Source organism: Canis lupus, chromosome 17, assembly GCF_048164855.1.
Source record: "Canis lupus baileyi chromosome 17, mCanLup2.hap1, whole genome shotgun sequence".
NCBI lineage: Eukaryota > Metazoa > Chordata > Mammalia > Carnivora > Canidae > Canis > Canis lupus.
The window spans coordinates 34257465-34279771 of record NC_132854.1 but is presented as its reverse complement, the minus strand read 5'-3'; the positions used below and the strand labels follow the sequence as shown (position 1 = coordinate 34279771).

Here is a 22307-nt window from a genome sequence, read left to right as displayed (position 1 = left end):
GATAGAAGTTACAGCAGAAGAGCCAGCTTTGGTCTTAGCACTACTTTTACACATTTCCTTTACAAATTAACCTCCAGAAGGGTCTTCCCTTGTGACCCCTGTGCAGTTCATTTGAGCATTCACTGTGCATGCCCCACACCCTACGACCATTAGTGCTTTTGTCATCACAGGAACAGCAATTGGCTCAAAGCACTGCTCATTGTGATGATGATGTGGCCTGGTGAGGTAGCCTCCTTAGTGTTCTAAAAGATTGTTTGGTATAACTGCTTCAGTTCAGGATTTTTCTCTAACCTTTCCTATCATGTTTAGAGTCAGAATTCAAATACTGTACAGCTTAAGCTACAGTATGCCTGGCCTGTAACTTGGTTCAAGGCATTATATTTATGTCATTTTTGTCTGCTTATTTTACTAACAGGGTGGAAAGAGCTCTCCCAGTCCTCCCAAAAAGGTAAAATTCTGTTATTTTATTTTTTTTTTGTCTATTACTAAAGTTTTAAAAATAGATTAGATAAATTATATAACATTTAGGAATAAGCTATCATTGAGAGTTTTATGAGATATTTCATGAAGAACACATTTAAATCCAAACTTAATGTAAAATTTAATTTCTTAAGAACTGGAGGGGGGAGATGGTACAAAAATAGGGTATTAACGATTTTTCTTACAACAGTATTTTAACTGTTAAAAGAGGTATATTAATCCTATTTAAATTAGATATTTTTTCCACAAAAAGGGATGAAAAGGACATCTTTTCTCATGTCTGTTAACCTTTGAGTCAAAATGATTGGAATTTTAACTAATCTCCATTTCTATTTATTGTGTTCTTTTCTCAAATTTTTTTAATTTGAAGTGTAGCTTAAAGCAGTCGCCATTAATGAAAACATTAAAATAATAAAAATGTGAAACGTTTTAGAGCACAAGAATTATGTTTTTTAGGTTTCTATTGATACAAATTCTAACACTAGGTAGGCAATCAGTTAATATCAAGAAAGTCATTTTAAATTGAATCATCTTACCCTAGGGAAGAGTACTCCCTTATAAAAAATTATTTTTACTCATTCTTGGGCTTTTTCTATAGTCCAATATCACTCTGGTAATTTGATTCTGACTTTACAGAAATGGAATATTCCATGAATATTTTCCAAAGTGAATAACATGTTGTCTAAAATCGTCTTAATTTCAAGCTCTCCCTGATATTTTGGCCGAACAACTGAATACAGATACTTCTCTTGCCGAGTCTTCCTGTGAACATTGCCCGAGTGATAGCTTCATATTTGTCTCATCTCATCATTCAGAAGCTATTCATTTTTTTTCCACTGCCCCCTTTAAGCCTCCTCCCTGCCCCCCCATCCCTGAATGCCTGTTCAGCCCCCACACATTCAGGCGTATTTATTCCCGTAAAGATAGTGACACTTATGGTTTATTCTAAGACTAAATCTGTGTTGCCCAGTGACTAAGGACTTAAGCATGCACAGTGCTTCTACGCTTACCCTCCTACCTAACTTGACTACTCAACTTTATTCCTTTCCCTCAGAATTCTCTCTTTTGGCACAGTTCAGTTAACATACCACTGCCAGGCCACTAATTGATTTCTGAAACCTGACATTTGTTTTTTGTTTTCTCCTATCTTCCCTAATGGTACAGCACTACTAAGCAGGAAGGAATGCAAAGAACTAGAAAGTTCAAAGTAATTGAGGATCTGTCCATTCACCCTGTCTGGCATCATGCCAATGTAGAACCTGGAACATTTGAAAAATATTTATCAAGTTTTAACCCTTTTTGCTAAGTCGATGAATCAGGTTTGCCGCTGTAGCACGTGTGTTAACAGCAAGTAAGCTTGGTTGAACATGTTCTTTCTGTGTTCAGAATCGCATGGCAAATGTCTCAGAAAAGGATTACTTTCCAATTTCCGTACTATTGTACAGTGCTAAGCTAGTTATTTTCTGTGAGATTGCAGAGCTGGGCGTTTCAGAGAAACCATTACTTAAAAGTGACAGCCCTATTTTATGAATCCTTATATTAGAAATGAAATTTAAATAAATGCTACTATATTAGAATAAAAAAAGACTGAATTCAACTTTTCTAATATAAATATATTGTAAGCCCAACCGTAGCTAGGTTCATATCTTTATTCATTACAAAAAATGGAAATGTGAGCAAAATTAACAGGATTTATACAAGTGTTTTATTAAAAACTTATCATATAGTTGGGTTTCGTTTTGTTTTGCTATTGGGAAAGGATTTGTCAGTGAAAGCATGTTAAAGAGTGGTGTGACATACAGAAATATTTCCAGTAAAATAACTGGATTTTATGGTAGTGAAAACTTAGGTTGAAACAACAGGCCGCTGATGCTCTGATAAAAGAAAGATAAAAAAGAAGGCAAATTAAAATATAAATAGATACTAGATTATATTAAACCTAAGTTAAAAAGAACATAAATGTTCTATTGAGAGTAATCTATATCACATTGAGTTTTGATCATGTTATCAGTGTTAAAACTAAAATCTGTCAAAGTTCAGTTTTTAAAAAAGGAATATTAAATCCCATACCAATTCTATAATCTAAGTTATTTAATTAATTAATTCCTTGGGTTCAAACCCAATACTTGGGTTCAATCTTAGCGAAAATCAGGACAGCTTCTTAAAGGTGGAGGTGGATACTATAGAACTGTCAGAAAAAAATTTGCAAAGACTCTTATTAAATACTACTTTGGTAACATGAAGGTAGTCGTCAACTATTCTCTGAAAAGAGTGATCACAGCCATAAAGATGAATCACTTTTTAACAAAAAGGAAAAGAGAAAAAAAAAATTTACAGCACAGTTTTGTTTCCTAATAGTAAATACCTCTAATATTTCATGTGTATATTATTTTTTTAAATCTACACACTGAAATAAGATCCATTCTTTTAATAGGTCCATCTCTTTGAAGTGAACATTTTTTCTAAGAACTCCCTTTTTTTTTTTTTTAAAGATGTTTTACTGTGAAGTGATGAGTAGGCTGTTGTATATGTAAAATTGTCTAATAGTATAGTGTGCTGTCAACATATATACATATGTAGTAATATACCAGGCATTTTTATTGCAGTTTATTATTCCGGCTTCTCAATAAGCCAGATAAAATCGTATACAAGAACATTAAGGATTAGGGAAGTGTTTTCCTTAGGTGATTGATGGCAAAACTGCACCTTCCCATTATAATGTAGTTAATGGATGGTAATATATTGGACTATTACTTTCCTACAAATTTGGATTCCCAGTTTTCAGAGCGGCTGAGCGTCTAAGGCTCCTTTGGTTGTCTTTTCGTAGGAAAAGGTGCCCCAGTGTCAGGTAAATGTGCCACGTTTCTGTTTTGTAAATATTGAGCTCCATTTTTTTTTTTTTTTTGAACATACAGTGCTAGCAAAAACAAGTCAAAGATGTAATCTCTATTTAAATACATTGGAACTAGTCGTTAGGGCTTAAATTAGATTCCAGGCTTCGGCTAGAATCAAAAGTTGTAAATATCAAAAACTTCAAAATTCATATCCCCATATTCCCATCCTCCTCCTCTCCATACAGATACGAGGTAGAAATTGGGTGTGAAACCTTCTTTCCAGCCATTTACATAGTGTAGGGGAAAACAAGCTCCTATGCCAGGACTTAAAAAAAAAAAAAAAATCTATTGGCCATTAAACCTTTTATTCAGGACCTTCCAGATTTGCTTTGCTAGATGGACACGTTCACTGCTGAAGACACACAGACACAAGAGCTGTTTTTAAATTTGCTTATCACACCGCCCCTAGTTCTCCGCTAAAGAAAAGTACATTTTGTATATTTAAAAATACACGCTCCTGAGAGAAGCCCCTCGAACCCTCGGCGCCCCCACCTCGCTGCCTGCCGGGCTTCTCGGCTTTGGAGTCTCAGGTCCCTTGCACAACACCTAAGACGTGCAAACCTCTTGTTTTTTCTCCCTAGCCCTGGCGGAGAACAGTTGGAGAGATCTCCCTCCACGTCTCCACCCCGATTCCCTCTCTTCCTAGATTCCACCCGCGCCTCTCCTTTCCTCCGCCCCCGGCTCCGGCAGCCCAATCTGTCAGAGAAGTTGTGTACAAACTGCGCGGCCGCCCTGCGCGCGAAAGCTCGTGGCCCGAGGGGGCGGGTCGGCGCGGCGGGGGCGGGGCCCGCGTGAGCCTCTCCCTCCTCATAGGCTGCGCCCTCCGGCCCGGCCGGCCTCGGGGCACCGGGATTCGCTGCGGCGCTGCCAGTCAGGCCGGCGGGCCCCGCCCACCCGGAGTTGGGTAAAATAGAGGCGGGCGTCAAGTGTCAGTAGTCGCGGGGCAGGTACGCGCGCTCGCAGCTCGCTCGCGGAGACCGGCGGTGGCGGGAGCGGGCTCCGGCGAGTGAGAGAGCGCGGCGCGGCGCGGCGCGGCGGGGCGGGGCGGGGCGGGAGAAAGTGGCCGCCGCGGGGACGTTGGCGTTTGCGCGTGGCGGAGCGGAAGAGTTTTGCTTCTCGTGCGCGCCTTCGAAGACCGCGCCGGCTGTTGGCTGAGGGGGTCCGCCCGCCCGGAGCGTCCCCTTCTCCGCCCGCGGCCCCGCGCCGAGCTCGCCGGCCCGCGTCGGCGTGGGCGAGGTGGGAAGCGCGCCCGACCCGCGCCCGGAGCCGCCGGCCCCCGCCCCCCGCCCCCCGCGAGTGCCAATGGCCACGCGGGTGCTGACGATGAGCGCCCGCCTGGGACCCGTGCCCCAGCCGCCGGCCCCGCAGGACGAGCCCGTGTTCGCGCAGCTCAAGCCCGTGCTGGGCGCCGCGAACCCGGCCCGCGACGCGGCGCTCTTCCCGGGCGAGGAGCTGAAGCACCCGCACCACCACCCGCAGGCGCAGCCCGCGCCCCCGCAGCCGCCGCAGCCGGCGCCGCCGCCCGCCGCGGGCCCGCGGCTGCCCCCGGAGGAGCTGGTCCAGGTAGGAAGAGGCGCTCCCCTCCCTCCCTCCCTCCGTCGGTCCGTCCCTCCGCCCCCCTCCCGGAGCTCGGGCGTGTCCCGCCGCTGCGACGCGCGGGCGACAGGGGCCGCTCCAAGCTGGGGCGTGCGTCGGGGCGCTGGGGGGCGGGGGGCGGCCCCTCCCCTCCCCTCCCCTCCCCTCCCCTCCCGGCCCTGCCGGCCTGGGCGCTCGCAGGCAGCAGCGAGAAAGTCGGGGGACCGGAAGGGGGGGGGCGTCCCGGCCGGAGCCGCCCCGATGGGCCCGTCCGGGGAGAGGTTCGAGCGGAGCGGGGGCTCACACGCACCTTGGCGTTGCCCCTCGTGCCTCACGTCCAGCGTCCGTCTAAATCCCGGCTCTCCCCTGATGCACCCCGACCCCCACCCCCACCCCCACCCCACGGAGGATCCCCCTCGTAGGCTCGGGTCAGGTGGAATCGCAGCCCGGGTGCCGGCGGGAGGCGCCTCGGGTGCTACTTTCGTATCTCGGGGCTCAGGCTGCTCTAGACGCGATCTCGGGGCTGCCTTGGGGAACCGAGAGCTGGGGGAGCTGCGGTGGTACCGGAGCGGCGTGTCTGTGTGTGTGTGTGTGTTTTTCCTTAAAAAGCCAAGACCCAGAAAAAGGACCGGGGGTGTTGTTTTCTTCATGTGCGCGTAAATTTCCTCCCGGAGCCGCGTTGAAAGCTGGCAGTTGGCTCTTTACACTTGCCCGGCAGCCGAATTAGAGCAGCCGCCTGTTTCTTTCGCCCACGCAGGGAGTCATATAGCCCTGGAAAAAAAAAAAAAAAAAAACTTCCCGGGACTTTTAGCCTGTCCCAAGGAAAAAAAAAAAAATTGGAAACATACCCACATGCAAACAGCTGGAAGAGCTAAAAGCAGAAACCACTAACCACCACGGGAGCGAAGCGCACGGAAGGGTTTTAGTTGGGTTTATTTCGAGACGCTTCGTTTCACGGCCCCTTGGTGCGGCCCCTGCGCCGCCGCGGGGTCTGCGGGCCTCGTGGTGCCCGGAGAGGGCAGGGGCATTTGTCAGAGGTGTGACTCACAGGGCCCGAGCGTTAGTTTTTATTTTTAAATCGTGTCTATCTGGGAAGCCCTGTCTTAACATCCACAGCGAATGGTACGAGGTCTGATACGAAACGCTTTTGAAATGAAGTGATAGCAAAAAAAAAAAAAAAAGTGTATTATTCACCAGTTAGGATGCCACCACGATTAATAGGTGCATGAGCCATTTCATGGGGGTGGGGTGGGCTCTGCTTTGCTCTGAAAATTTACTTTTCGACGTTAAAAAAATAAATATTAAGTTTATGTTTATGTGCTAGTTTATGTACTGGCATAGAAGAGTTTGTAAAAAGAAAAAAAAAAAGACGGAGGGTGACTAGTTACAAGCTCTGGATCGTTGTGTTAAAAAAAAAAAATCCCCACTTGAGAACGATTTGGTTATTTCAGGTTGGTCACTTCTGGTTAAGAGACACCAAGAGGCTAAGGGATGATTGAGCTTTTTTTTTTTTTTTTTTTTTTTTACAGAGTAAGGGGGAATGTAGCATTGGGCCACTGAGAAGGACATGGTAAATGTTTTGCTGATGACTGTGCTAGGGATACAGCAGCCTCTCCCCACCCACGGACTCCTTAGCACCACTCTACCAAGGGAGTGATTTTCCCCTAGGTAATTAAAGATCTGTTTTAGATAGGGATATGAATAGGAACATTTCATTATCATATTAACCAATTACAGAATCTGCTGATTAAAATCAACATTTAGATCAAATGTTGAAAGTGAAGTTGTTCTGTTCTTTGAGTGGATACTGTTCTGCTCAAGAGGTTGTATTTTAAGTTTCCAGTGACCTGTACATGAGAAAAGGCACTGAAATAGCCAAGGAATATGTTATATTAGATACTTCAACAATATCTACCTAGGCAAACAAACAGAAAGAAACCCTAAAACAGAACTTCGCAATATTATTTTTAAGGTTGTTTTGCTTAGGTTTTGTTTGTTTAAACATACCTGTATTAACATAAATATGGCACGAGCAGAATTGAGGAGGTTCGGCAGTAGTAGTACGATACTGTATTTAAGTTGAAAACTCAACTGTAATGGGGTAGGGAATCCTGCTTTTGTATGTGAGTTATAAAAATACACTTTGTTATCGATTAGAAAGGAATTCTAATCCTTTCTTTCTGCTGCTGCTGCTTTTTTTTTTTTTTTTTCTTGATTTGCCTGTTAAACTTTTTGTCCGGGGCTGATTGTGGGAGCGATTTTACCAAATACACGTTATAGAGAGTTTCATAAGGGTTTTGGTAAACCAGTTATTACACAATTGACAAATAAACCTGATACGTTTATAAGCGACGCTTGAAAGGAGCTTGCCCTAGTACTTCTCACAGGTATCGCTGGGGGAATTTTTAGTAAGTTTGTCTTTACTCAGCTGATGAATTGGGTGGATTATGCATGTTTGTATCTCTTCTTTTTTAGACAAGATGTGAAATGGAGAAGTATCTGACACCTCAGCTTCCTCCAGTTTCAATGATTCCAGAGCATAAAAAGTATAGACGAGACAGTGCCTCAGTCGTAGACCAGTTCTTCACTGACAGTGAAGGGTTACCTTACAGTATCAACATGAACGTCTTCCTCCCTGACATCACTCACCTGAGAACTGGCCTCTACAAATCCCAGAGACCGTGCGTAACACACATCAAGACAGAACCTGTTACCATTTTCAGCCACCAGAGTGAAACGACAGCCCCTCCTCCGGCCCCGACCCAGGCCCTCCCCGAGTTCACCAGTATATTCAGCTCACACCAGACCGCAGCTCCAGAGGTGAACAATATTTTCATCAAACAAGAACTTCCTACACCAGATCTTCATCTTTCTGTCCCTCCCCAGCAGGGCCACCTGTACCAGCTGCTGAACACACCGGATCTAGATATGCCCAGTTCTACAAACCAGACAGCAGTGATGGACACTCTTAATGTCTCTATGTCCGCCGCCATGGCGGGCCTTAACACACACACCTCTGCTGTTCCGCAGACTGCAATGAAACAGTTCCAGGGCATGCCCCCTTGCACATACACAATGCCAAGTCAGTTTCTTCCACAGCAGGCCACTTACTTTCCCCCGTCACCACCAAGCTCAGAGCCGGGAAGTCCAGATAGACAAGCAGAGATGCTCCAGAATTTGACCCCACCTCCATCCTATGCTGCTACAATTGCTTCCAAACTGGCAATTCACAATCCAAATTTACCTGCCACCCTGCCAGTTAATTCACAAAGCATCCAGCCTGTCAGATACAATAGAAGGAGTAACCCCGATTTGGAGAAACGACGCATCCACTACTGCGATTACCCTGGTACGTGATATAACCCGGTTAAAGCATCAGTACCTGTATTTAGTGTCTGTGTGTGTGTGCACATACCTTTTTAAACCAGGTTTTCAGTTTGCATAGGAAAGTGGTACTTGACAATGAAAAAAATCACCCACTTTGTCCTTTTCATATCTCAGTCTCTGTACTGTACCCTGGGATATAACTTTGTGTTTGTCTATTATGGTTGTATGTATTTAAAAAATGGCTAGAATATACTGGAAAAAAGTTACCTTGGACTTCTTTATTTTTAATGTAGCATGTAAATTCAAATTTTGAGTTATGTCAGAGTTACTTAAACACCTAAATTGGCGTCTTAATTCTAAATTGAGTGCCCTGAAAAGAGATAAGGTAAGGTAGGGAAAATAAGGTGTGGTAATGAAATGGGGATTGAGTAGGCTGCTTTCATGATGGTGGGTTACAAGACTGTGTACAGAATAGATTTAAGGATAGTTGTGATGGCGTATGAACATATGTTCATTCTTCAGTGAGATGCGGCTCAAAATCTAAATTGATGATGGTGATGACTTAGTCTACAAGCTGCTGGCATAAGCTAGTTTATGATTAATACAGGATGTAATTGATACAGCGTGATATACTAAATGAAAAAACAAATGTAGTAGCACAGAAAATTGCAGTCATCTTGGATAATGGTTTAACACTGTCAGCTCGAGAGCCATTAAAAGTTTTTAAATCACTGAAGTATGTTACTAGTATAAAGCACCTACTGGAATATAAACATACATTTTCCATTTGTAGCTTGTTTATCTGCTTTTTCTGCTAAAGTGGTACATAAAGTAAATCACTTTATACCTTTAATAAGGTAACAGGGGAGCAGTCTTTAAAACTGACGCTTCAAATAAATATCTCACTAGCATGAGAGATTTCTTCTTTAGAGCCAGATTTTAAACACTGAATCATCAAATGTAAAGATTTCAAAAGGATCTCCAAAATGACAAGCTGTTCTTCCTCTCCATTATTTCAGGCTGCACAAAAGTTTATACAAAGTCTTCTCATTTAAAAGCTCACCTGAGGACTCATACTGGTATGTAATTTTCTTGTTAATTCTGTGAGTTGTGTAAATAGTGTAAGTGGTATTCATCCTTTTAAAAGCCAACACGTGTTTGATCTCTTCTTTCTTCTGTCAACCTTTATTTTTTAATGGCCTACCTTTTCAGCACTGGCTTGGCTCAAAATGCAGTTCAACGAAAAAGTCTGGTTCCAGGAAGGCTGATGTTCCCTTACCAAGGCCTTGCCCTGTCACCTCACATAGAATGAATTACCCAAAAACGTAAACAACAATGTTTACTAATGGATTTTAAAACTTTAATGGCACTGCAATTCCTATCTTGAAGGAATATAAAAATGTAACTCATTTTTTTCCTTCCATAACAAATCCCTTGGCTGCTGTAAGGTATATTAAATGCTAAAACTTTTCCATTTAGCATGTAAAGCATGACTGCTTAATACATTATCTTTAATTTTACCTTTAACCTAACATCTCTATTTAGCATGTTTTATGTGGCTGATGAAAGGTAGGGACGAAATTGCAGAGTATTAAATCAGGCAAAGATGGGGTTGTGGTTTAAAAGTTACTCTGTACCCTGTGCCAGCCCAGATTTTGACGTATTTGAGACTATCTTCATTCTAGTTTACATTTCATCTTTGTTTAGAATGTGCTTTTAGGTAGAGTCACTTTAATTTTACAAATGTTTATTTTGTCAGGTCTGTACATTAACTTTTAAATGCTTTTTAATTTTAAAAATATATATTTGAAACCATTTTAGGACAAAACCACATGGCATGCTTAAAAAGCTCCCAAACACCCAAAATATTTTCAAAATATATAGATGGTTACTATTTGGGATTTTCTTAAAAGACCAGCCCTAAAGGAAAGAACTTACACAAAATGATTGTGTTTTTTTCTCTCTCAGTAAATTCAGCCTTACCTAAAGTTCAAAGAATAAGTTTGCTAATAAAAGCAATGACCTAGCAAAATGTTTTATTCCATCATTGCTATGGAAACCAAAGTATTCAACAGTTCCTTTGAATGGGTTGTTGGATTAGTGTGAGGACTTGAATCTCCCCAGGCTAGATGTTACTATGGAAATTGAGTTTTGATAAATGAAGTAGTTATCTCTAACTGCTGCATTAAAAAGTAAAAGCCTTTGAACAAAGGTCAGTGCTGAGATAGAACACTAGGAGGAATATGGCTGCAGACATTTTGTATGCATGTAAGGAAGTATTACTTGATATCTCAGTGATAAACACTACTTATTAAAATCTAAATAGTGCTGGTGACAGTGGTAGATTCCAGGACTTTCTGAGAAACTGCTTTTAAAGAAAAGACAGCTCATGTATTAAAATGAATGGATGGTTTTGGCCTGAAGTTTTTAGATATAGACAAAGTGATTATATGAAACGCAAGATCCTACATAAGCAGCTCAAAGTAGGCATTATATTTACAGTTAAACAACCATTAAGTATATATAGTAAACTCCGTCTAAAGTTTTCAAAATGCACATGATGGCCAAGAAAATATTCCATATAGAAATACTAAAATAGCCAGTTATAGAATTAATATTCTATTAGAGAAAGAAACATTGAAATTGGGCTTTTACCTGAATTTTGACTAATGGGAATGGAAATAAAATTGAAGCATTTTAACTAGTTTTTTTCTTCTTTGAAAGTCCTTGAAATGGGAGATAGGAAAGGAAGGAGGGAACATGTTTTTTTATGAGGTTAAAGTCTCCTAATAAAAAGAGTGCAATTGCATATCACACTGTAATCAACTGCTTATTGCAGGGATGTAGTCAGAGCATATCTGAATGGCCTTACAACCCCTGTCAGGGTTTAGTGCTCTGAATGCTTATAGCTGGGATTCTGGAATTTGACCTGCTGGCAAAGAAATTTAATAGCAGGCTGTTTTTAACAGTGCTCATACTAATAAAATCAAACTAAAAAGAGGACCCAGGCCTAGTTTGGGTCCTATGCATCAGCTTTTTCACCTGATCATAAGTGCATGGCCATTGACGACTAATGAATGAGACTATGTAATCCAGTTTAATAAAGTTTTGTTTGATAGTCTCTCAAATGCCTTGGGGAGGGTTTGTAGCCGACTTGTTCATCTGGCTAAACCCGTTCTTGGGTAATCATAGAGCATTGAGGTTGTTTTCTCCTCATTTCTAGTTTCTAGACAATGTCTTTTAAAATTACCTGTGCTCTCTAGTTGCATCCCTCCCCTGCTGCTTGTTTTTTAGTGAATGTATCTGAAGCCAGAAAATTCTCTTTTTTTTTTTTTCCTTTTTCCCTTTTAGGCCTAGGTATTTCTAAATAACTTACTTAATAGCTGTTTTGTTTTGCTTTGTATATAGGTCCCCTACTGTGTCTCCCTTCCTGCCCCTGCCCTGGACAATTTGTTAGGAGATTTTTAAAACAGTCTGTATGGGATAGATCTTGTATTTGATACAAAAATTACTTTTTAAGTGATTGCCATTTTGCAGGCAGAACGTGAAAAGCCACCCTAGCATTTCCTTGGAATATAATTGTAATTGCTTTAAAATGTCAAGTTACCTTATGTTTTAAAAATGATTTAAGCAATTAAAACAAACTACATCTGAGTTGTATTTAATTGCTTATTCTGGATTTTTAGATAGTAAGTGCTTCTTGACTTGCAAATTGAACATAAGGAAACAGTCTTTCCAAAACAAGACCTTTTTCAAAAAATTTAGAATGAAAGTACAAGATACCAGTTTCTTGAACCAGAAGTCCTTTAGCATTTTTCTAAGTTCATACACTTTGATTCCTTTATTCATAAGGAATATACAAGTTGTACCAAGTTCTTTGTATGGTCAAACGAAATACCTGAAATGTACGTTTCCTGTATTTTAGGAAATCTATTTCACTTACAGACATGTCTGTATATATAACAGTAACATACTTAAAGGTCTGTAGAGGTAACCCCTTATATTGGCGTGTGGGTGTTTGTTATTCGTAATGTGTGTGTATACATCATGCCTCTGGTCAGATATAATTATGGCTACTTCTAGGCAACAGTATTGGCTGGTATATCACACTTTTAAAAGCATGTAATGCAAACATTCTACTGAAATTTGTGTAGGTCTTTTGATGTATATATGGGCGGTACCCATTGACATCATTTAAAAGTTGCTGCTGTGAGCACCTTTTAAGGAAAAGATTCACATAACTATTTTGCCCTTATAAATCCACACCATTTTTAAACACATAAAGTAGAATAATCTACTGTAATCAGCAGGATAGTTGTTTCTACTCATACACTTTAACTTCATAATGAAGATTTAAAGTAATTCTAAGCACAAGCTTGAGACCAAAAAAGGTAAAATGCAATAGGAAAAAAAAAAATTAAGGCTGTATATACAAAGAAAAGTTTGCAAGAAATTGAAAATTTTTTTTATCACTGCTACTGATTTCTTGGTATGCTTATGAAATAGGACTTTTACATTGGGTTTGGAAATTTCTTTGAAAATGATATTTATGGTTTAGTAAAAAAGTACTTGCTTTCCAAAGAAAGTTTGAAAACTAGTGAACTCAATACAGGTGTTTAAATTCTTAGTGATTTTAGTCAAATGTGTGGGTATGTACTTACCCCTTAAAGAATATGCAAAAGTGGTTGGGAAATTAGAGTATGGAAACATTTTTAGATCATTTATCAGTCTCAGCTATCTGGAACAAGGCAGAAAATGAACAACTGTAGAGAGAAAGTCTCCGAGCAGCACACACACTTGGCTCAAGGATCCCTTAGACCGAGACTGTATGCACAGACCATTACATGGTTCTGAATCGCAGAGTGACTTGCCAAGGATTGATAAGGAAAGGACAATTGGAAACACCCCCACACAAGAAAATGGAAACCTACAATAACAGAGGAGCACAAAATGGATTCAGGGAAGCACTATACTGTTAGCGCTGCATTTTGCAATGAGCTGTTTGGGGTGCTTTGTTTAATTAAGAAAGAATTCCACAGTTAAGTTTTAGAAAGATTTTTAGCCCAAGCCTGGTTTTAAGGGGATAGGTTCCCATAATCTGTCTTACTTGCTTATGTAGAACATGTTATTTCCTAATGATATTTATATTAAGATGTTTACTACATATACTTTAAAATGTGTAATCTGCTCAAGATGATTTTAGTTTCAGTTTGGATACTCAGCTGAATAGAAAACTAGGTATAATTTTCTATCTAGTTCTTTGTTCTATACTTATTATCCATTTAATGTATTAGGTATAGATTTGCATCTAAAATATTAACAATATTGACACTACATTTTCATTCATGGTACTTTGCCACTAAAAAATTCAAAATGATTGGAACACAAGTTACTCCTCTTTTTTTTTTGGAATTGTGGAAGGGACCAAAAGGCTTTAAAGGCTTTAAAGCCAAAAGGCTTTCCACATATATATGAACAATTTCACTTCCTTGGAAAGTTATTTAGAGCTAAAATCAGCGTAAGTCTCTTTCCCTCCCTCTGCAGATAAGTAGGTAGGTAGGTAGATGGCCTTAATGGAGATCATAAGTTTGGATCTAGAGATCAGTACATGGGTATGTACCCTGGTAATCCTTCTTGTTGGTAGAGGTGGGAAAATTGTATAGGATGAAATTACTTAGTATCCAGTGGATTTTTTTGAGTCTATATTTGAAGATATGCAGAAAAAAGTATCACAGTTAGCTTGTGATGTCAGATGTTACTAGTTAAAATTCTTAATTTATTTTTATTTGCAGCTTTGAAATCTATTTTCTATACTGACCATTTCAAGCTTATGTAAGAAAAGTAGTAACTTAAGAGACTTGCTAGTTCAGACCCCTGGAAAGATATTTACAAGCGTGAAAGCTTAAAAACAATTTCTTTTTAATGACTCACTGGGAAAATTAAACTTTGCTTCTAGGACTTGTTCTTTCATCTGAAAAACATTTACATAGGAAATTGATTAAACATTGTTTTGAGATGATAAAGCTTATCGAAGGTTAAGAAGTATAATTTGATTAAGCAAACATTTGGACTGATCTTGTGGAGAATCCAAAGAGAATCTTTTTCTTCCCTTTTGTCCTTCTAAACTAGTGGGAGAAGGTAGTTCATAAGCAGATTAAATGGGATTGTTGAAGCTGAGATAGAAATAATCAGCTGTGAAGGTAGAGAGAATGTATACATTTTTTAATACAATACCTTAATCACCCAAGATTTTTTACTTGGGCAGATATTTTTAGTTCTATAGAATGTAGTAGCTGTTTACTTGATGACCTACATTTTTTTCTGGTGGAAGATTAGAAACAAAGTAATGCCCTACTTTAGTAAAAGTATCTGTGTAGCAGCATTCCTATTCTGTCAGCCTGTATTATTTATATTCAAGGATCTTTAACTCTGATTAGGGGGAGTTACTGTTTTAGAAGTGCATCTTAGGTAACTTTCAGTAAAAAGTACCTAGGCAGAAGAATGTTTCTTTTTTACTACTTTATAAATATAAACCTTTTAAGAGCTGGGAGAAATCTTTGTCGAGGTAACCACAGTAAGTGCAAATTAGAGGAAAGAATATCTAATACTCATTCAGTGCTAGAAATACAGAATTTTTCTGTTTTGGTTAAAAATGAAGAGGCAAAATCTTTCATTGACCAGTTTTTTAAAAAGTTCAGTTTGGGTTCTTATTCCAAGAAGGCAAATCTGAGTGTTGTCTTTTTGTCAGCCTCAAGAATTGGCATTTTATTAACACTATTAACGAGCGAGGATTTTTCCATGCTTTTTGTCGGGAACCCTTAGGAGAAATGGCAGAAACTTAGGACACTACAGATTCGCTCAGGGAGGAGACTGCAGATGTAACCCCTTTGGATTTGTCAGCTCACTGTTCCTTGGCCACAGAGGTCCCTTTGCTGTTTTAGGCTAGCAGTAGGAGCTTAAGAACTCCTTGGTTTTCATCAAATCTACTCCCAATTCTGTAAAGGAAAACTTGTTTATGTAGAGTTTATTTAGCCTTATACAACTTTATATGATGGATAATAAGTGGATTCCATGCTAAATGGATTCTGAACGTGTCCTAAAAGCATGATTCCTACTTAATCATACATTTAGTGAGATTAGTCTCATTCTAGGTGGAATAGAACCAGGCAAAGCCTTGCTTCAAGTGGGCGAAGAAACATTCTGGTAGACAACACCAGATGCTTTCCTGTTTCTTATACCTTCCCTCCTTTTCATTAATGAAAATGTCAGAATTGGTCAGACTTGGCCAAACATGTGATTGTTCCAAAGATGCATTATGAGAAGTGTGGCTTTGCAACTGGAATAAAAAATAGTGTCTGTCCTTGAGGAACTTTCAAAACTAATGAAGGGGACAAAACACATCTATTTGAACCTTTTACAGCAACGTATGTGTAAGTGTAAACCAGTCGTTCAAAACAAATCTAAATGGTGATGGGGATTCAGAGAAGTGGAATGAATTCTTCTGGACTGTTCAGAGGTTTTCTGGAAGTTTTAAGGTGAATCAAATTTCAAAGAAAGGGGTAAGCATATGAACTGACCACAAATTGGGAGGGAGAAAGAAAAAATTTAATTTTAATATATCCTTTTAATTAATCAGTTTCCTGAAAGAGGGTACATTATTGACGTGATACTATATCTAGTAAATATTAGTTGCATTTTGCAGATAAAAAAATACTAATTTTTGAAATGAACTGCCTACCCTTCTGTTCCAAGTGAAGGAGATGTGCTACAATGAGCTTTAATAAAAAGATTTTTTAAATGGAAAATTACTGGCATAGATATATAAAAATTTGAATTAATGAGCCCAAATCATCCTACCTTATCTTTTTTTTTAGATGTTTAATATTTCCCCATGATTCCTATTTTTCACCTCTTATTAGAATATAGAGATTGTTTCAGACTAAATTCCATCTCTAGTAATGGAAAAAAGTATAATTATTACTAAATTACATAAAAATTTTCCTTCTGAAATAAGAGCCGTTTTAACTTCAAGGACTTAAGTTCTAAGAATTAAGATTTAGTACCAACTATTGAAATAATTTATTCCACTTTAACTGTTTGCATTGTTTTTCTCAGAATGAGAAATGGATTTTAAGTTCTTTGAGGCCAGTGACTAAGTCTTTTTTTTTTTTTTTTTTTAAAGGAGAAAATCAAGATTAAGACTTACGTGTGTGTTTTCCAGGTCATTTAGTGCAGGTTACACTCTCATTTACTAAATACTGGTTTTAATCCTGATGATTTTTAGTCTCTATCAGATACAATGGAAATGGCTTTTAGTTATCAGGAGGGAGATCAGATATGCAAATTTGCTGTAATAAACTTTTAAAAAGTTACCTAAAATAGGTATTCTGAGAAATATTTCCATCTATGATATTTTTTTGTTGTTAGAAGGACCTATGTGGAACATTCTAGGGGAAGGCCTTGGTATGAATCTATTGAATGTGTTCAGCAGAGCAGAGAAACCTCCCATTCTGTTGTGGTAGGTTCAGAAGTCATTTTTTACCTGTTTATCAGAGGGAAAAAAATAAGATAATATTTTAGTGTATTGCTGAAGATTTCAAATACATTGTAAACATGTTCTGCTTACCCCCTGAAATTCATTTAGCCTAGGGTAGAGGGAAACGGATCATTGGGTGACATTTGGGATTGTCAGAACAGTTTTCTGGATCCTGCTGGTCTTGAAAGATGGGTCTCCACTGAAGGCTGGCTCAGGTATACACTCTGCTTCCCACTGTCTGCAGTTTAAGGCCTGCTGAGTCCATTAAGCTATTCCATAACTGACCTCAAGTGGCTTTAGAATCTTTAAATACATTTGAATAATATTTGTTCTTAAGTTGTTCGTAAGCAGTGAATGAGTGTTTGCTAATGGAGAACTTCAGTAGGACACTAAGGACAAGTGGCAGGGCCGGATTCTTAACCTGGAGCTCATTGTTTCACTTCTAACTCATGGAATTATTGTGAGGATTAAGTGAAAAAAATCAGAAATACCTGGTTCCAGAGTTTGTACTCAATGAATGTTTGTGCTTGCTCCCTCTTACTGTTAATGCTTTTGCTTTTTAACATTTTTATGAAATACATTAATTGGCTTTACCAGTACTGATAACCTGTATAACTTGAACAATTTTTAAGATTAGGGATTCCTCACAAAATACTCCTAGTTAATTTTAAAGTGGAATAAAAAAAAATACTTTTTTTGGAGATAAAGTTGAAGCTTGTTTTTCATGCTGTTCAAACTTGTCATTTTTTTTTTTCTTCTGCCTTTGGAAAGTTTCACATTAACAGCATGAAAACTTAAAAATACAGTTGATGTTGAAAGAGCTTAACTAAATATTTTAAATTGGTGGTATTGGAAAGAGATTCTGTAAAAATCCAATTAAACTTTTGAAAGCTCTATCCTGTTGAAATAACTTAAAGGAAGTCAGTTTGGTTTCCCAGAAGTACTGTGCATAGTGTTTCTGGCTGAGGAAGAAAGGCCCGAATCTACTATTTGGCCAGAAATTGGGTACCAGCTTCCTCTATGATGTTTAACTTGAGCGGTGTTGACACTTGAACAAATCCCATAGAAACTGCCCCAAGTGGGGAATAGTTGTCCTTGCTTTTATAGTAAAAACTTGGCCCCATAACTAACGTCCCAGACACTGGTAGTATTCTTGGCTGAACAATCTATAGATGTGCATAAATTGAGAGCAAAACCCCAAATGTTTTAGGAACTTTAATGGCTACCGTTTTTCAACCAATCAGTAAAGTAAACTTTTAAAAATATTGGTGCAGTTTATTGCTTCATAGCCAATAAAAATAGTGAACAAAAAGAGTCTAGTGTCCCTTGTTTCTTAAATAAACTCTGAAAATTCAGTTCTCTTGCTATTTAATTATTAAATGCAAAAGGCTAGAATGATTTCTTTTAAAATTGGAGCACTTCAGGAATTTTTTTCCTTGCTTCAGACATCAGAAATAACTTTCTCTTTCCATTAATTGACAGTGTAGTATTTAACCAAGATGTTTTGCGATTTATTTTTCACGAGGAACAAAAAACAAATGCTTGTGCAAAAAGTTCATCTTTTCTCTTTGATTTACGTTTTCAAGAGTAAGAGCTAGATTTACTCCTGGTATCAAATAATATGTGAATATAAATGAGGGAAAAGTGATTTATTATGTTACTTGAAAGATTGGAGTGTATTAGGCTTAAATTCTAAGACTTTATAATGAGAAAAAAATTATATAATTGACATTTTTAAAATAGAGTGATGTAAATCAAAAAGGAAATTTAAAAAATAAGTGTATCTGTCTTGGTTCAGAGGCAGAGGAGGGAGGAAAGGAGGTTTGGGAATGCATACCGTAGAATTTGAAAGAAAAAAATCTCCTGGGAAATAATAGGTACAAATTTCAAAGAGCTATTCTGGCCCTTTTTTCTTTGTCCTTACAGGATTTTTTTTTTAAGTCAGAGTTATCAGGACAGCAAAAATATATTAACCACAAACTGTAGAAATCTCGGTTGATGTGGACAGTGTCTTTTAAAATTTGGACTCAGTTGAGTAATCTTACAACTTCCTGAATATGATACTGCTAAATCAGACAGAAAGGTTGTTGGGTTTCATTGTGGTACGAAGTAAAGAGTATTCAAAGTGACTCGGAGGCTCTTCTCTTTCACAAGAAAACATGTTTTAAGGAATTCAGGAATTTGACTATTCAGAGTTTTAAAAGGTATCCATATAAAACTGAGCAGTAAGCTCACAGGAATACTTTAATGAGCAAATTTATCTCACAAAACTCTAACAAATTCGTAGAAAATTCTAACAAAATGAAACATAAAGGAACTTACTAGTTAATGCTCAGTGAAACATTCTCAGGTTTGAGGATTTATTTAGAGGGGGAATATATGATCTCAGTTAAATAGGGTTAATTCTTAAACTGGGAGTTAAGGCTGCATTATCAATATTAAATGAATTTGAAGGATTAGCAACTAGTTAACTTCAAATAACATTAAGAATAATACAAATTGCATTGGGATTGTGACCTAAATGTCAATTTACAAAAATGAAAAGTGCTGTGAGAGTAGAATAGAATAGATAGATTGAATGATTAGAGACTTTTAAAACAGGTATTATGCATGTAAGCTCCATGAGGCCAAGCATTTTTGTTGACTGTCCTATCCCAAACACTCAGGAGGACAGTGCCTGGCAGGTACTTGGCACAGATACACGTATATATCAGCAAATGTTAGAATTATTATGGTGGTTTCATTATTCTTCAGTAAAGTGAAGTTACCAGTATCTGGTTGAGGAATTTATTAAATATCAAATGCATAAAGCTTTAACACCAACTTTAATATTTTCTAGTCTTGTTTTGCTCTAATCTGACTGAAAAACAGGAAGGTGTGAATGTGTGTGTGCTGGAGTGACTTTCGAAGAGTGCCCATTCATCAATCCATTTTGGAGGCCCCGAGTTCAGACAAGCTAACTAGTTTATGTGAAGTTTAGTCTGGCTAGTTTAGAAACATTTAGTTAGGACTTGGTTTGAAGTAAAGGATCGCAGTTGTGGTACATTCAGTTCATTGCATTGGTGATTTGAGCAGGCTCAGAATTTTTTTGTTCTCCTTTGGCTGTCTTATTGGTCCTTTACTAATTTAATTTGGGTTTGTTGGTGAAGTTGTGCTCCACAGCAGATACAGGTCCCCCAAGTTCATCTAGTCATTTCATGGGTGTACATGTATGGGAACAATACGTACAAATGCACCCATTTGTCTTGCACATTCAAAATCAACGTTTTCCTGCTCTTCCAAAGAACTCCAAAAACCTTTTTCTTGCTGTAATTAGGTTGAATGCTACCAGGGAAACCGTGACTCTCTCCACTAGATTCTTTTTTTTTTTTTTTAATTTTTGTTTATTTATGATAGTCACACAGAGAGAAAGAGAGAGAGAGGCAGAGACACAGGCAGAGGGAGAAGCAGGCTCCATGCACCGGGAGCCCGATGTGGGATTCGATCCCGGGTCTCCAGGATCACGCCCTGGGCCAAAGGCAGGCGCCAAACCGCTGCGCCACCCAGGGATCCCTCTCCACTAGATTCTTAGAGAAAATTTAGGTCATAATGGAATTCATGAACCCTCCTTCCCCTGGACCATGATTTTTTTTTAAGATCTCCCTTCTCAGGCAGGGTCTGTGATGTTTGTCTTGCTAGCAGGCCACCTCACCTCCTCTTGGTCCCTTGTCACAGGTGAGAAGCCGTATAAGTGCACCTGGGAGGGCTGTGACTGGAGGTTTGCGCGCTCGGACGAGCTGACCCGCCACTACCGAAAGCACACCGGGGCCAAGCCGTTCCAGTGTGGCGTGTGCAACCGCAGCTTCTCCCGCTCCGACCACCTGGCCCTGCACATGAAGAGGCATCAGAACTGAGCCCCGCTGTGGCCTGCCGTGCCTATGCAATTCACCCTGCCGTCCTGCGGTTCCTTTGGCAAAGTTTTAAACTACACACTTAACTATATATATAAAAAAAGGAAAAGAAAACTAAAAACTGGAAATGTATATTTTGTATATTTGAGAAAACAGGGAATACATTGTATGAATACCAAAGTGTTTGGTCCTTATAAGAATCTGGAATGCTTGCTGTAATGTATATGGCTTTACTCAAGCAGATTTCATCTCCTGACAGGCAGCCACATCTCAGTGTGAGTAGGGGGGTGGGGGTGCAGGGTGTGTTTGCAGTGTCTTTACCGAAACACCATCATTTAATGTGACAGTGTTTAGTAAACAAGTCAGTTGGCAGGCACAGAAGAGCTGGATTGCATGTCAAGATTTTACTTGACATCAAGTAGTTTTTTTCAATATTAGATAATTCCTTAGAGGTACACAGCGTACCTGGCAATTCACAGATAGCCATTGAACAAATGTGTTTTTTTGTTTGTTTTTATATGAGTTGCCTATATTTGCTATTCAAAATTTTGTAAATATGCAAATCAGCTTTATAGGTTTATTACAAGTTTTCTAAGATTCTTTTGGGGGAAAATCATAAATAATTCTGTTTGAAAATAACCATGAATACAATTACAGTTACAATTTGTGGTAAGATGCCTCTTCAAACCTCACCAAATTCATTTCTTTAGGAGGAAGAAATAATCATTCAAATGAACTTAAAAAGCAGATTCCATGCACTGATTAAACTAGGATTGCTTATTTTAAATATGAACGACATTTTATATGAATTGTGGACTGGAGCTTAAAGATAGGACACACAAAATTTAAACCTCTTACTATAAGCTAAACACAGTATCATTTTAATAAAAAGACTTGTAGCTCTCACGTGGCAGTGTTGAATTTATGATGCAGTTTTCGCATACCGGGATGTTTGTTCGTGCAGTACTGTGGGCTAAATGACAATTTATGTGGATTTTGCATGTAATATACAGTGAGACACAGTAATTTTACCTAAATTACAGTGCAGTTTAGTTAAGCATTGTTAATACTGACTCAGTGTCTGCCTTTAATTATAAATGACATGTTGAAAGCTTAAGGAAGCAAGTGCTACATATATGCAATATGATAGTAATGTGATGTTGATGCTGTTAACCAAAGGGCAGAATAAATAAGCAAAATGCCAAAAGGGGTCTTAATTGAAAATGAAAATTTAATTTTGTTTTTAAGATATTGTTTATCTTTATTTATTTTGTGGTAATATAGTAAGTTTTTTTAGAAAATTTTCATAACTTGATAAATTATAGTTTTGTTTGTTAGAAAAGTTGCTCTTAAAACATGTAAATAGATGACAAACGGTGTAAATATTTTGTAAGGCTTCAAAATGTTTATACGTGGAAACAGGCCTACATACGAAGCATAAATTGGTTGCTGTTTTGCTTCTTTTCCCCTCTTATTTTTGTATTGTGGTCATTTCCTATGCAAATAATGGAGCAAACAGCTGTATAGTTGTAGAATTTTTTGAGAGAATGAGATGTTTATATATTAACGACAATTTTTTTTGGAAAATAAAAAGTGCCTAAAAGA

The 22307-nt window shown here is 38.7% G+C and overlaps 1 protein-coding gene across 3 annotated transcripts; it reads left to right on the top strand.

Moving 5' to 3' along the window:
- Positions 1–252: 252 nt before the first annotated feature.
- Positions 253–22307, top strand: KLF5 (KLF transcription factor 5). Of its 3 annotated transcripts, none has more exons than XM_072782807.1 (4): positions 253–448; positions 7425–8298; positions 9296–9355; positions 20527–22307. In XM_072782807.1, exons 2-4 carry the CDS (start codon positions 7437–7439, stop codon positions 20703–20705), a joined length of 1101 nt encoding a protein of 366 aa, XP_072638908.1. In that variant the 5' UTR covers positions 253–448; positions 7425–7436; the 3' UTR covers positions 20706–22307. The 3 variants fall into 3 exon arrangements, with proteins under 3 accessions (XP_072638908.1, XP_072638907.1, XP_072638909.1); XM_072782806.1 differs by lacking the exon at positions 253–448 and adding an exon at positions 4662–4937; XM_072782808.1 differs by lacking the exon at positions 253–448 and adding an exon at positions 6479–6617.